Source organism: Monodon monoceros, unplaced genomic scaffold, assembly GCF_005190385.1.
Source record: "Monodon monoceros isolate NGI ecotype Baffin Bay Population unplaced genomic scaffold, NGI_Narwhal_1 Super_Scaffold_10, whole genome shotgun sequence".
Lineage (NCBI taxonomy): Eukaryota > Metazoa > Chordata > Mammalia > Artiodactyla > Monodontidae > Monodon > Monodon monoceros.
In genome coordinates this window covers 28,957,588-28,972,210 of record NW_021703766.1, presented here as the reverse complement: position 1 = coordinate 28,972,210, position 14,623 = coordinate 28,957,588, and the positions used below count along the sequence as shown (strand labels likewise).

Sequence of the window (14,623 nt, the reverse complement as noted above, 5' to 3'; positions counted from 1 at the left end):
ATCTGCACGTGGAAAGCCTGAGGAAATCATGTTGTATGAGCCATGAAGGCAGCTCATATCATCGTTCACAGGACAGTTTTTCAGTTTAAGTCACAGTAGCAGGCTGTAACACTGGAGGAGTGATTAGAATGTTCTGAAAATCCTGACCAGATTTTTAAGACTCTGAAGGTTGATTCCAAGAACTATGCTTAGTTTCCAGGAATGACATGGAATAATGGACCTCTGAATTCAGAATCTCGTTGGCTTCAGTGATACCCTCAGGTAGCCTCTGAAGAGAGAGTGTCAGAATAGTGGTTCTCCAGACTCTTGCCTGGATTTTCCAATTGCATCCATGGCTTTTGTAATGAAAACCTTAAGTCTGCATATGTAATTCAGAGTTCTGAGCGGGGGCCAGTGCTCCAGGTGACAGGACTGTGGAATGGAAGTCACAAGAATCCTGTTTTATTTTGTTGGATAGCTTGGTTGTTCAGCCATTTAGATGTTGTCAGCACTACCAAATGATGTAGGAGGACAAATTATGTCAAAGTGAATTTAACTTCTGTGAAATTTTTCTTGAGACTTGCAGGTTGTCTGCCTGCCTTGAAAATACCTGTTTACTAATTATATGCCACTCCTCCCCACTTTTAAAACCAGCTCAGTATCTCTCAGTGTGACCAGAAAACACTAGATCTTGGAATATAGTTAGATGTTTCTAGAGAAAAAACTAATCTGTATCCTAATAAGTTTAGGAAGTACCAGGGTAAATAAAATGAATCAGATTTCTTTTCTCAAGACTTCTCAGTGCCTTTGAAATGTTTGACCACTGAACCCCTTTTCCTCTGGATACCTCCTAGAGCCAGTTTCCATAGAATACATTTTGGGAAACCCCGGTAGAAAGAAATATCTTATTATTTCTAAGTACTTCGACTGAGCACTGCTCTTCCTTCTTGAAAAGCTGCTCAGATAGCTAGCCCTGTTTTCTTTCTCTAAAAAAAAATAAATAAATAAGAAAACCCATATTCTCTGCAAATTTGGAAGATATTGTTTATATATATATATGCTGTTCCTTCCTCTAAATTTACCCCTCTTTAGCTAAGATGAAATCTAGCAATAGATGTGGAAATGCACATAGAACTGTACATTTTTTTGTCTAGCACACGTGTCAGTGGTCAAATTGTGTTACAACAGAGGTATGCAAATTCCTCATGCTTTTGCCCTGACCACTATTACCACATTTCCTTTCCATGTCATGGCTGTCCTTCTTTCTTTTCAATTACAATATTTGCATTCTCCAACCTGTTCTCAGACCTGTTTGGATAATATTTTCTGCAAATAAAAGAATGTATCCTTTGTTTGATAACTTCACACACAAAATGGCTTTCAACCAGTTGAAAAAAGCTGAATAGGTAGGGATTTGATGTATAAGAATTGTGGTGCAGGGTAAGAAGATGGAAATTTGTAGGCTTCAAATTGGGTATTCTTATTTTAACTGTAATTTAATTTGAGATTTATGAGTCTACCTTTCACCCAGGGGATTCCTAACTACTTTATGATTTTTGAATATTTTAATTCCCCACTGTTGGGATGTAACTGGAAAATGTATCCCAGCAGCCTGCCAGGCACTAAGTATACCCACACCTTGGCTCAAGACTCTCAGGGGCTGGGCACTAGCTCTGAGGCTCCAGCTTTTTCACCACGTCAAAGGAGGCCCAGCTTGAGCTGCCCCAATGCAGCTTAGTCAGAAGTCTCAGTACATTTAGTTGCTACAATTTCAGTTGTCTTGGTTGTTCAAAAGCACTTCCTCTGCTTTCCTTTTTCTTAAAATGGATGGAAATCCTAGGTATTATTTTTAACATGTGTTTTTAGACCTTCTTGAATATTAATTAGGTAAACCTAATTCAAGATGTATTATTCAAGAATATAGCCTTAACTTTATGGTTTTTAAAATGAGCTATGAGTGGATTGTTACTAAAATGTCCATTTAGACACACTTGTTCTTGTGAGTCAAGGACTTCTCAGTATGTTGAAGGCTGTATCCTTTAGTTTCACAAGTCTCTCCTCATTAATGATGATTATCAATCTCTTTAATTACCAAAATGATCAGATATCTAAAAATCTAGGGAATATAGTATTTAGGACTATTTCCTTACCCACTCCTTCTCTGCTTCCCCAACAAAAAGACTTATTTTTGAAAAGGTTATTATTTTCTTGACTCTTAAAAATACAACAAGTTCCAAACCTCATGCCCTATGTAATTGGTCTTGTGGCATCTTTGAACAATGATGCCACGTGTGTCTACAGAATGGTTCTATTGAAAGTTATTCTTTGAATCATAATGTGGCATAGTGGGTGTACTTAAAGCATCTTTTAGTGATCACTTTTATCAGCCAGCTACTCCACAAGTATTCCTTAATAAGCATATGGCTTAGGGGCACAGGGAGTAAGCTAGCTAGTAGGGAACATCCCAAAATATGACATAAATAAAGAGCCTTCTAGTTTATCTCATGAGAGAGAATATAAGCAAAGTCAGACTATATAGCACTCTGTGGATAACAACTAGTTTCTGAATGGAAACATGACATTCACATTGACTCTACAATCAGTTTCCTTTTTCATGGGCTGTGTCTTAGTTTGCATTCAAAATATGTTGACTTTAAACCCATCCGTTATATTAGAGATACATAAAAATGATTTGTCTGTAGACATACATATTTTGCTCTAGGAAACTTCCTTGGCAAAGCTTCTAGTGAGCTTCTAGTGGCTGCTGGCATTACTTAATGGTAGGTAATTCATTGCCTTGTGATAGAAAGAGGTTTTTTTGTTTCATTAAAAAATTTCTGATGTAGGAAAGGATTATAATAATGAGTGTTATGATCAACACCTATAGAAATATATCACTTTTTAAATCTCTTAAAGCTAATTACTTAGAGAAGTTTCAAATACATTTATATAGTTTATTTAAATATCCGAATGCACTAAAATGATGTGTAGTTTTTAATCTAAAACGGGCCTTTTAGAAAACCATCACACAAATACATACATACATACACACACAACACACCCCATATGTACTTGTTCTAACAGAGGTAATTTCTTCTGGAACTTGGTAGAATTCTGGAATTTGTAAGTGGAGAAATAGAGTGCTACAAGAAGAGCGTTAACTGGGGTTTTTGTTCCAGTTCTGCTAGTACTTATCTGTATTTGCTTGAGCAAGTTACTTAAACCGCTCTAAGCCTGTGTTCTCACTGGTCAAAGGGGGATAATAATACCTATTTTATAGGGTTGTGAGGATTTAATCAGGTTGCTTGTGTGCTAGTATGTGGTGAGTTAGGCATTAATCTTTATTCACCTTATCAACTAGATTTTCCTGTTCTTTTGGGAAGGAAGGAGCTAATGTTCATAAAACATTGTTCATAAAACCTTTCTTCTTTTGCATTTCTCCTTTTGAAGACTGTAAAGGAGAATCACGAGCAGAGCTAGAACTGCACTTTTCTTCTTCTTCTTTTTCTTTTCTTTTTTTTTTTGGCTGAACCACACGGCTTGCGGGATCTTATTTCCCTGACCAGGGATTGAACCCCAGGCCCAGCAGTGACAGCACCAAGTCCTAACCACTGGACCGCCAGGAATTCCCAGAACTGCACATTTCTTAAGATTCACCTGTTAAAATCCTTTTCTGTTCCTTAGAAGAAGAAAAAGTTGATTGTAGCGTCATCACTCGTCAATCTTTCTCCCTCTCATCATCACTTATTTAATAGAAAGGAATGTGCTTGATGTGGTCAGTAAACAATGAATACACCAGTCTCACTGGTAGTGAGTATTCATGTAAAGGACTGGCTCTGGGTAATGGAGAGCCTTAAACAATAGGCAGGGGAATTTGGGCTTTATCTTGTGTGCAGTCTAAGGCCCAAGAAGAGGTAGAAGGCTCTGGGACCAAAAGTGCAAACTAGAGGTGCTGGTGTGGGAGACAGGCCAGTTAGTCTCCTCATCATCTGGGTCAGGATGGTACAGAATAAGCAGGGTGAGGGAAGAGGGGATACTGCAGTGAGGAGGGGGCTGGAGCTGTGGAGCCCGTCTCAGGTGCAACGGGAAAGGGAATTGACGGAGTTTACACAGGATGCTGTCAGGGAGGAAAGACTTCCCTCTACCCACCCAGGTCTGATTCCTGGGTCTGTGAAATAAACTGATAATAGGCAGATTAACAGCAGAAAAGATATACAGATTTATTAAGTTTTAATATGATATGCACAAGGGCATCACAGGGAATAAAAAGTGAATACCCAAAAAAGTGAGATTTGAGAGCTTATATACCATATTAAAAGAAACAGGGGATACAGCCACTATGGAGAACAGTATGGAGGTTCCTTAAAAATACTAAAAATAGAACTAACATATGACCCAGCAATCCCACTACTGGGCATATACCCTGAGAAAACCATAATTCAAAAGGACACATGTACCCCAATGTTGATTGCAGCACTATTTACAATAGCCAGGATGTGGAAACAACCTAAATGTACAACGATAGATGAATGGATAAAGAAGATGTGGTACATATATACAATGGAATATTACTCAACCATAAAAAGGAATGAAATTGGGTCATTTGTAGAGATGTGGATGGACCTAGAGTCTGTCATACAGAGTGAAGTAAGCCAGAAAGAGAAAAACAAGTATCATATATTAATGCATATATGTGGAATCTAGAAAAATGGTACATATGAACCTATTTGTAGGGCAGGAATAGAGACGTAGACGTAGAGAATGGACATGTGGACACGGGGAAGAAGAGGGTGGGACGAATTGGGGGATTAGGTTTGACGTAAATACGCAGGAACCTGCTGTATAGCACAGGGAGCTCAGCTTGGTGCTCTGTGACGATCTAGATGGGTGGGATGGGGAGGGAGGGAGGTCCAAGAGAGAGGGGATATAGGTACACATATAGCTGATTCACTTCATTGTACAGCAGAAACTAGTACAACATTGTAAAGCAATTTTACTCCAATTTAAAAACAAGATGAATTAGAGCTTCCACATAGTTTATAGCAGAAATAAAAGTTTCAAATTAAAGAAAAAAAAAAAAGAAGCAGGGGAGGGAGGGCATAGGCCACTTAGGGGAGAGTAAATGATTTTTAAGAAAGACCAGTGGGCCCTTAGAACAGATGGGAGACATGATGGTGTGTGATAAAGTTTGTCTGGGTGTGATGTTGACTTCTAGTCTCCTCCCCTCTGATGAGAGTCAGTCCTCCCTGTTTGATGAAACTCCCCAGGAGCACATTTAGGACAAGTGAGTTCTTTTTGGAGGATCTGTCATGGGCAGATAAGGGGAGTTTAGAGAAAGCCTCTCCCTGCAGTGCTGTTTTTAAGTGCCTACAGCTCAAAATAATTGATATACCCAAGTGGCACATTTTGCAGTTGCATATCCTGAACTCCTTCACTGCCTTCTTTCTAAACTTGAAAATGAAGTATCATTGAGATGAAAGTGGAATTGCAACTTGAGAAGCAAGGAACGTGTTTGAAGCCGGAAAATATGACGGCAGCAGGTCAAAGAGGGACAGAAGAGGGCTGCCAAGCAGCAGTGAGGTTCGATTTAAGTAACTTGATCCTCGCCCATCACATCAACATTAAAGAAATAGACCCAATGTTAAGATCACATATTTTGGCCCACCTACACAGATTAGAAAGATAAAAGAAGATCTTCGACAACAGAAACAAAAAAGTATTTTTTTATGTTTGGAGGCAGCACGGTCACCTTGGGAAATTACATAATTTTTCAAGCAGCTCCAAGGAACTGAACATGAATTTGTAGTAGCCTCAGCCAGTAAGATTTTGTACCTTTGTTTAGCATCTCTCAGTTAGCATCACTCTCTAACGGGATCAGGAGATCAGGAGAGGTGGGATCAGGAGAGGTGACTGAGTATGTGGCAGAAGTGAGAGATTCTAGGTGACAGAAAGGTCATAGAGAAGTGTCTGATTCTCAAAGTACAGTGTAGATAGGCAGACAGATGTTGTCAGCATGGGGTGGCAGAGAGGGATGAATAGTTTCTGAGGGTGACTGTCAGTTTCTTGCCGTCTCTGCAGGACCAGGTTAGGGGTGAAGTAAACACTAATAGATAATGAGGGGAAACTCTCATGGAAGAACTTGTCAGAGGAGGAATTAGAATTGCATGTTTTTTCCATGGCCAAGGTGGAGTTGAGAAGAATATCTGTGGCCAGATGAAGGGGTGTGAAATCAAGATGGGCCATCAATGTGGATACTGGGGATAACGAGAGAAGATAAAGGTAGAAAGGATAACTTGTGGTCCTGGGGTCACTGGGGTATTTAGGTGTGTATTAGCGTTCAGTAATAGATAACGACAATCATGTTCCCCTCTCTCTGGCTGATCTTCCTTCCCAAGTAAAAGATATGTTCATGCTGTGACCCTTGAATGACTTTGTACAAATTGGAAATGTGATATAGAGGGCAAGATCTTATCCAAGGAGAGATGACTTTTTATTAGAATTTCCATTGAATTGCTTCTCAGGAGGCATGGGGGCCTCCAAGACCAGTGAGTATCAAATCCAGGCTTTTAACTATTTTGAACTCTCAGGGGAATTATTTTCCTCAAGAATAAAATGCCATGCCAATATGAGCATTATTAAAAATCATTTTATGGAAAATATTCCCTGCACTAAAAGGAACCAAACCCATAGTTCATTGTATTGTGTTTGGTTAACAGTGTAACAGCAATTTATTTTTTAGGGTTTTCAGTATGAACTTTTATGACCTACCAATCAAGTGTATTATAAATGAGCATTTAGCTTTTTTAATGAAGAATTAAATGGCAATTTAAAACTTTAATTGATTGTATTATTTTGTTAGGTTTTTATGAACATTGATTTTAACATAGTTTTTTCTTCCTTGGATTTCATCCTAAGCAACTATAAGAGATTTTACTAGAACAGGATGGAGGGAATTTTTAGAAATATTTATTTGCAAAGATTTTTCATTGCTCTGGATATATAAGTGACGTGGGGACCTCTGGTGGCTTAGTTTATTTTTCCATCTTAAAGAATGACTGGATACTAAGCGAAAAGATAGACTTAGAAGTCCAGTTGGAAAGGACCTTAGACGGCATCTACTCAAACTTTTCCTTTGACAAGAGAGGGAATTGAGGCCTATAAAGGCTAAATGACTTTTCCAGGATCGCACAGCAGAGCCAAGGCATCAATCCAGGCCTAGTGCTGTCTCCGCAGCATGCCACTGTCCTCTTGGAGAGGATGTTAATAAAATAAATGTGAGAAGTAAAATAACAAATAGCACATTATCCTATGATTTCTGTCCATTTTATCCTAAAAATGCCATTTGGGTCCATGCTGGCCTGTAAACCCTCCTTCCCTCCCTCTATTCATGGTCTTACCATCACTCACAGAGTGATTGTGGTTGCCTCCAGGGGTTCTCCCTGCTCCGAGCCTCTTCCTCTTTGGTTATCCACTCCCTGCCACCAAAGTTACTGCTCAAAAACTTTGACCGGGTCATTTCACTCCCTTGCTTAAACTTCATCTCTGAGTCACTATTGCCCGTAGGCTTCTTAAACATGGTTAACAAGCTTGAAAACAGGTCCATGTGAGTCTGAAAGTGGTGTTACTTATACAGATACTTACTTTTCTTTCAAATTGTGACCCTGCCATTTGTGTGTGGCTTAGCTATATCGTTTAACCTCTTGGAGCCACATTCTTTACCTATCAAAGGGAAATGGTAGAATTTGCCTCAAGAAATTGTTGCAAGATTTCAGCACATAAAACCCCTTATATAAAGTACCCAGTACACAGTAGCTTCTTGAAGGATGGTAGCCCTTATTGGTGGACTTAGCTCACTGTATCGTACATTTATTCCCCACTGCATGAAGAACTCCTTGAGGGCAGAACTTCCTTGTCATGTTTTCAAGGCTTAGTGTGGTGCCTGGCATATAACAGTGTGCTTAAGCAGGATTTGTTGAATGGAAATGAGCCATGAAATCTTGAGCAAGTCATTTAATCTTTGTGATCCCCAATTCCTTATGACTAGAATTGGGAGGATTAGTAAAATGAAATAATGCATATAAAACACCTAGCGTGGTGCCTGGTTCAGTTAATAAACAGTAGGAATTGGCAAGATCATGTTTATCCTCAGAAAGTCAAGATCAAGCATTAGCTCTTCTATAAAACCTCTTTGGTTGCTTTTCCCAGCCCCCGACCAAATTAATCGTTTCCTATCCCTTGTGCTCGTACTCCGGGAAGGATGGTTTAGTGGGAAAAACAAGGGTTTTAAAGTCTGACAGGCCTTGAGCTGAATCCTAGTCATGTGACCCATATAACTTTAAGTAAGTTAATTAAGCTTTTAAGCCCTATCATTAGGGGTAATGATAGTGTGTGTTGTGTCAGTCTATCCTGTTAAAATACGGATCTTCTTTAGAGTGGGAATTAGGGTCCTGTTCATCTTGCCTGGTATATAGTAGGTGCTCAAAAAATGTACAATGACTTAAATATAGCACTGAAAGCTTGTTAATGTTAGGAAACTATAATTAAAAACAAGAATAGTACAAATGAGGTATCACAGATTATCAAGTGGAGAAAAAAGAGTAAAATTTAAAATGATAAAGCAAAACATGGTAGAAAGCCAATATAAGGGTTCAAAAACAAGCAGAAGAAATGATCAAACATAAAGCTTGATCAAGTGATAAAAATATGGCTGATATAGGAATGGATAGAGAAGATAAACTACAAAAAACAAAGTACTATCACTAATAACATTTTCACACAGAGGGTAGGTGGGAGAAAATGCAGCTTTGAGAGTAAGATCTGAGTAGTTTCAGCTTTACAACTTCCAGAATTCCAGACATTGGTTCATTTCATCCTCACCACAACCCGGGACATAGGTGGCCATAGCCCTCCTTTCAGAGTTGAGGAGACAGTTCAGAAAAGTTAAAGGTCATACTCGTTAACACACAGAAAGACCCAGAGCTTGGATTCAGATCTCCTGAGTCCAAGCACAGTGCTCTTTACATTCTATCTTATAACCCGTGTGCTAGAAAGGCAGGGGATTTCATATAATGACAGCTTATAAATTAATTTAGCATTTAAAGTCTTAGGCCTCACAATTGTAATGGAAAGGTATATTTATTTGCCTTTCAGTTTATGCCTGTTCAGATACCAAATGATGAAGAAAAAAGTGATCCTGTCCTTTTTGCCAGTACAGTCCGGAATTTAATGGCAGAGTAAGTATCTATATGTGATTATGATCAGTAAATAGTTTTAAAATTATTGGTAAATGGCATTTAACATTGTTTTTGTTTTTTGTCTTTGTTTTTTTCTGTCTGAGGGCCTCATTCCCCAACTCATTTTGGTAAGGAAAAATCATGTGCCTAGGAATGCGGTCAGTAAGACAATCTATAAATATTTTCTCTGACGTAACCCCAAACTAATGGAGACGTAGCTTTGCCAGAAGGTGAACAGGGAGGGTACATGAACCAGGAGAAACCAGCCAGTGACCTCCAAAGAGTGGATTCTCCCAAGCTGGCCAGTCGCTGTCAGACAAAGCTAATGATGGTCTGAGTGGTTCCTGCTGTGACCCACCTTCTATCCCCTCAACCTCCATATAGCTGCCAAGGCCACGTGTTTTAAAGGCATTAATGATTATAGCACCAAAAAGGGAAAAGTTTGCAAGGGAATGCAATAGATGCATAGAAAAGGGGGAAAGTCACCCTCATTAAGGAGATGGCTATAAATTTAGGATTTAGAAACTGCAAAACATAAGGCAAGTATTTTCTTGCACTTAAGGGAGTTTTAACTGGCCACTATCCTGATTAGATAAATCACCTCTCCTCCTGTAATGAAAGAGTGATAGTTATACTATCCCCACCACCCAGGCAGCCTCAGAGCCCTCCAGGTGTGCACCCTCTCCCCAAGCACCACCTCCCTCAGTCATGCCCAACGGTAGGTTTGGAGCTAATAAGCCAGCAGTATTTATTCTCTTAGAAAAAATGCAATGAGAACTCTGAATTTAGCTTCATAGCTGAATTTGGCATTATAAGCAAGATTATATATGTTATATATATATTACATATATTAATATTTCACAGGAGACTAACTTTATTTTCAAAAAAGAATAAATGTTAAAGTGTTTGGCTGAAAAACTTTTGTTACTACGTGTCCCTACATGTACTTGATTTACCTAGTTTCTAGAGCAGCTACAAAATTTGCTTTGATATTGTTTTCTTCCCTCTTCCATTATGTTTTCATACTAGCTTATGTCCAAAACTTAGGAAGGAAGATAAGTATTAGGAACTGAGAGAATTTACATCAGATATTTTGACTTCCCAAAATCTGCCTAAAAACAGGAAAGGTTTGTTTAAGCAGCCTTTTCCTGGATTTGGAGGCGTGGAGGTAGAAGGGCCTTGGATAAAGAGTAAGAAAGACCTCAGTTAGCTGTACAACCTTGGATAAGTCCCCTCCAAGGCTCCTTTCCTCATGTGTAAAGTGGGAATTCTAATCCTTGCCTGGCTTTTCTCATAGTTTTGGTTATTATGAGAGTCAAGTAGGAAATGTTAAAAGCATTTGAAAATGGTAAAGAGCAAAGCCGAGGTAAGTAGTGGTGGTCGACCACTAATAAATATTTACCAAATCCTGTGCTAGGCCATTTGCTTGTGTTACCTAACATAATCTTCACAGCAGCTCTGAGGCAAGTGAGAAAATGGAGGCTCTGAGGTAGTGAGAGTTTCTGGGCTGGGATTCAAATCCACACTTCCTATTACCAAAGCCCAAGCTCTTAACTGTTTTGTTCTACTATTTACTCATAATTCCTGAAGTGTTTTTAATTTTTATTTTCCTTATATATTCTTACACCCAAATAGTCATTAATCAAAAACAGCTTAGTGGCAGGTAGGAAAAAAATGTTTATTCATATTGCATTCATTGAAAATTGAATGTTCTTAGCCATGATTCAACAAAATCAAATAACAGTTGATGACATAATTTTATGATTGTCACTGAATGTGTGTGAATAAAAATTTAGCCAAGAGGGATCTGCAGGAAATTATTTTATGTACAGCACAGATTTTCTTCTTGTCACTCAAGTGTTATTTCAAGTTCTTGTTAATATGTATTTTTTCCAAATCTGTTTCACTATAAGTAGATCTCTGAGCAGGAGGGAGGTAGTCAGTATTGTGCACTCCTTTGAGGATGGAGGGTGTTTTATAATCAGTCCTCATTAGTATTTTTTGAAGATTGCTATGTAGCAAGAAGGTGATCTTCAGTCTTAAAAGATGGAAAGACACAGATAGCTAGCAATATGGATAGACCGTTCACTTATAATATGTACAGGTACCATTTATCTGTTTAAATGGCACTTCCACAGGCATTCTTAGCTGGTCCTTAAAATAACCCTGTGGAGGAAGTGATTATTCCCATGTGCAGATGAGAAAAGTGAGGCTTAGGTTAAGTGCCAGCTGGTAAAAGACTCCATAGGACTTGAACGTAAGTCTTCTCATTACTTTCCATGGACTGAACTCAACTATTATTGTCGCTGTAATCAAAACACAGAACAAAAATGACTAGCTGGCAGAAGCACACAGACATAAGGAGATTAACTCGGGCCACAATAAGTCTGTGAAGTAGAGAAATATGTCTCTTTGGCAATAATAAGCCAAAGCCACTGGTTCAAAAAGTAGTAAATACTTTTCCATTTACTGTCGTTTGTTGACCAATTCAGGCCTAATGAAAAACCATCACCTTTTTTAAAAAGTTGAATCTGTTTGTTTTTTAATACTTTAGAGCTCTGAGAATTCCAGTAACAGATCACACCTATGAAGACTGCAGATTGATGATTTCAGCAGGACAGCTAACACTGCCTATGGAAGCTGGGTTGGTGGAATTTACCAAAATCAGCCGGAAATTGAAGTAAGCATATTTTAAAATTACCACACTTTCCTAAAGATGTCCAAAAGAGATCTGAAATCCTGTTATGTTTATTTTCTCTGGTTTCATTAATGCTCAAACTCTAGAACCTACGTGGTGTTTATTAAGAAAGCCAGGGATGTGAATTTATCTCCCATTTAGTTCATCTAGTTTTGTTTTTTCAAGAACAGCTAACTCAGAAATATGTGCGTTGGTCATGAGAGGAGAATGAGATAGTAAACACGAGTCAGCACAGATCTGCCTCCCTACCCAGAAACAGCTGAGTAGTTGGTCCTGCCACCTTCTTATAAGAAAGATGGCATAATTATATGGTACTGGCACGAGGTGGTCAGAACTCCTCATGTGAAATAGGAATTGACTTGTAGAGCAGCAATTCTGACCATCATTGAATTTTAAATACTTCCCTAGATCAATCTTCTCATTCTGGATACATAATTTTTTTGAAAAGGCAAAAAAAAAGTTGTGATTTTAATGATCTGGTTTAAACCATTTAGAACATTCCCTTTGAACTTCCTGGTATGAAGGTGTAACTCCCACATCCCTCTCTGATTACAGTTCATTGTTTTCAGCCCGGACAGGGATCTGCAGAATTTATTAACTCAGTAGACCTTGGCATCCTCCCTAGGAGGGAGCTGCAGAACCAGTTACTGTATTAAAGTTCAATATTAAAAAATATTTTTTGATAACTGATGTAGCAAACATTATTTATATCTTCTAGATAGCAATGTTTTGATGTTATATTTTTACAATATTCCAATAGATTTGAAAAAATTAGATAGTTACTGAAATTGGATATAGAAGTATATGTTAAGTCACCTGTTTAATTCTACAGGATATGATGTAAGCTACAGTATATTTTCCAGTGTTTTTTAAAGTGTTTTATAACTAATATTGGAGGAAGTGTACAAAGTCTAATGAATCCCCCATCACAACATTTTGTGAAATGTGAGTTCATTATCATCCGGAAAGCTTGAAAGCAAGAATTGTATTTTTTTTTAACAACTCAGTAAGTACTGTTGACTTACTAAGTAATATTTAGATTAAAATGTGAGTTCTTTTTTTCTTCTCATGAGTCATTTATTATCTTACCACATTGCTCCTTTTCCCAGTTACTTTTCTTTCCCTCAGATATTTGGGATAATTATAGTTATGTTAATATCCTTTAAAAAATTAGAAGTCTGTATCCATGTTCAAAGTGTGCCTTAAAATATTCATTTTTGGGGCTTCCCTAGTGGCGCACTGGTTGAGAGTCCACCTGCAGTTGCAGGGGACACGGGTTCGTGCCCCGGTCCGGTAAGATTCCACATGCCGCGGAGCGGCTGGGCCCGTGAGCCATGGCTGCTGAGCCTGCGCATCCAGAGCCTGTGCCCCGCAACGGGAGAGGCCACAACAGTGAGAGGCCCGCGTACCGCAAAAAAGAATTTTTAAAAATTCGTTTTCTTCTCCTTTTCAAATGTAACACTGAATATATTTTTCCCTCAGACAGATGAATAAAACAAAACTCACAAAATGTCCATGTGGATTGTAAAACGCTAATACATCTTCATAACTCTTTGTTTAGATTAGATTGGGATGGGATTTGTAAGCATTTGGATGAATATGCCGCTATTGCAAGTTCCTCTAAAGGAGGAAGAATCGGAATTGAAGAATTTGCGGAGTATTTGAAGCTGCCTGTTTCAGATGTCTTGAGACAACTTTTTGCGCTCTTTGACAGGGTAGGTTAAAGTTTAACCTTTAACACGCAAATATTTTTATTTCGCGAGTCCCCACAGGGTATAAATCAGTATGGCAGGCATTAGAAAAACTTGCTGGGTCAGTGTTAGAAGAAGCAAGGCTGAGCCCATTGTTTAATTGCATGATTTTGTTTTTCAGCTTAATAGTAGTAGAGCAGTAGTAGTAGTAGTAATAATAATAGTAATGTAATAATAATTGTGTGTGTGTGTGTGGCAACAGTTATGATAGTGTCCATTTATTTTAAACACCAGGTCAGAAATAAATATTGTGACCATATACCCATATTTGTGTATGGAATTGGAAAGGTTTACATAACTAGCAAGAATTTTAATATTTATGTCAAAATCATACATTGATGACACGGGTGGTACTATTCTATCCTGAAGGTTTCTGGACTTCCCCCAAAACATCCGAAGACCAAATAGATTTTAGTTTATTTATAACAAAGTTTTCAATTAAAGCCTTGACTGTTAGTCCTTATATTGGGGATTCAGTTTTCTGCTTACGAATATGTACGTACATGGAGTTAGATAATTGAAATGTCAAAGTTTCCTTAGGAAAAGTGCATCAAGATTTCAAGTTCTCTCTTTTTAATTTGTTTTTTAATATATAAAGTTGACAGTAAAGTTTACTTTTTTGGTTACAGTTTTGTGAGTTCTAACAAATGCATAGAGGCATGTAACTACCACCACATTCAAGAAATACAATTGCAAAAAAAAAAATTCCCTGTAGCTAGGCTTTTATAGTCAAGCCCCTCCCTCACCTTTAACCACTGGCAATCACTCCATCCCTATAGGTTTGCCTTTTCCAGATACCATACAAATGGAATCATTTAGTATATCCTTTTGAGTCCAGCTTCTTTCACTCAGCATAACGCACCTGAGATTCAGCCACGTTATTGCATGTATCTGTAATTTGTCTCCTTTTATTGCTGAATGGTATTCCATTGTGTGGATGTACCATACTTGGTGTATCCATT

At 38.2% G+C, this 14,623-nt stretch overlaps 1 protein-coding gene across 1 annotated transcript in view; it reads left to right on the top strand.

The window, feature by feature from the left end:
• Positions 1-14,623, top strand: part of LPCAT2 (lysophosphatidylcholine acyltransferase 2) — a 62,321-nt gene that overhangs the window by 19,036 nt on the left and 28,662 nt on the right. Inside the window, exons 9-11 of the mRNA XM_029213459.1 lie at positions 9,130-9,212; positions 11,767-11,892; positions 13,472-13,625. Coding sequence (XP_029069292.1) covers positions 9,130-9,212; positions 11,767-11,892; positions 13,472-13,625 — 363 coding nt within the window. The remainder of the gene's footprint in view (positions 1-9,129; positions 9,213-11,766; positions 11,893-13,471; positions 13,626-14,623) is intronic.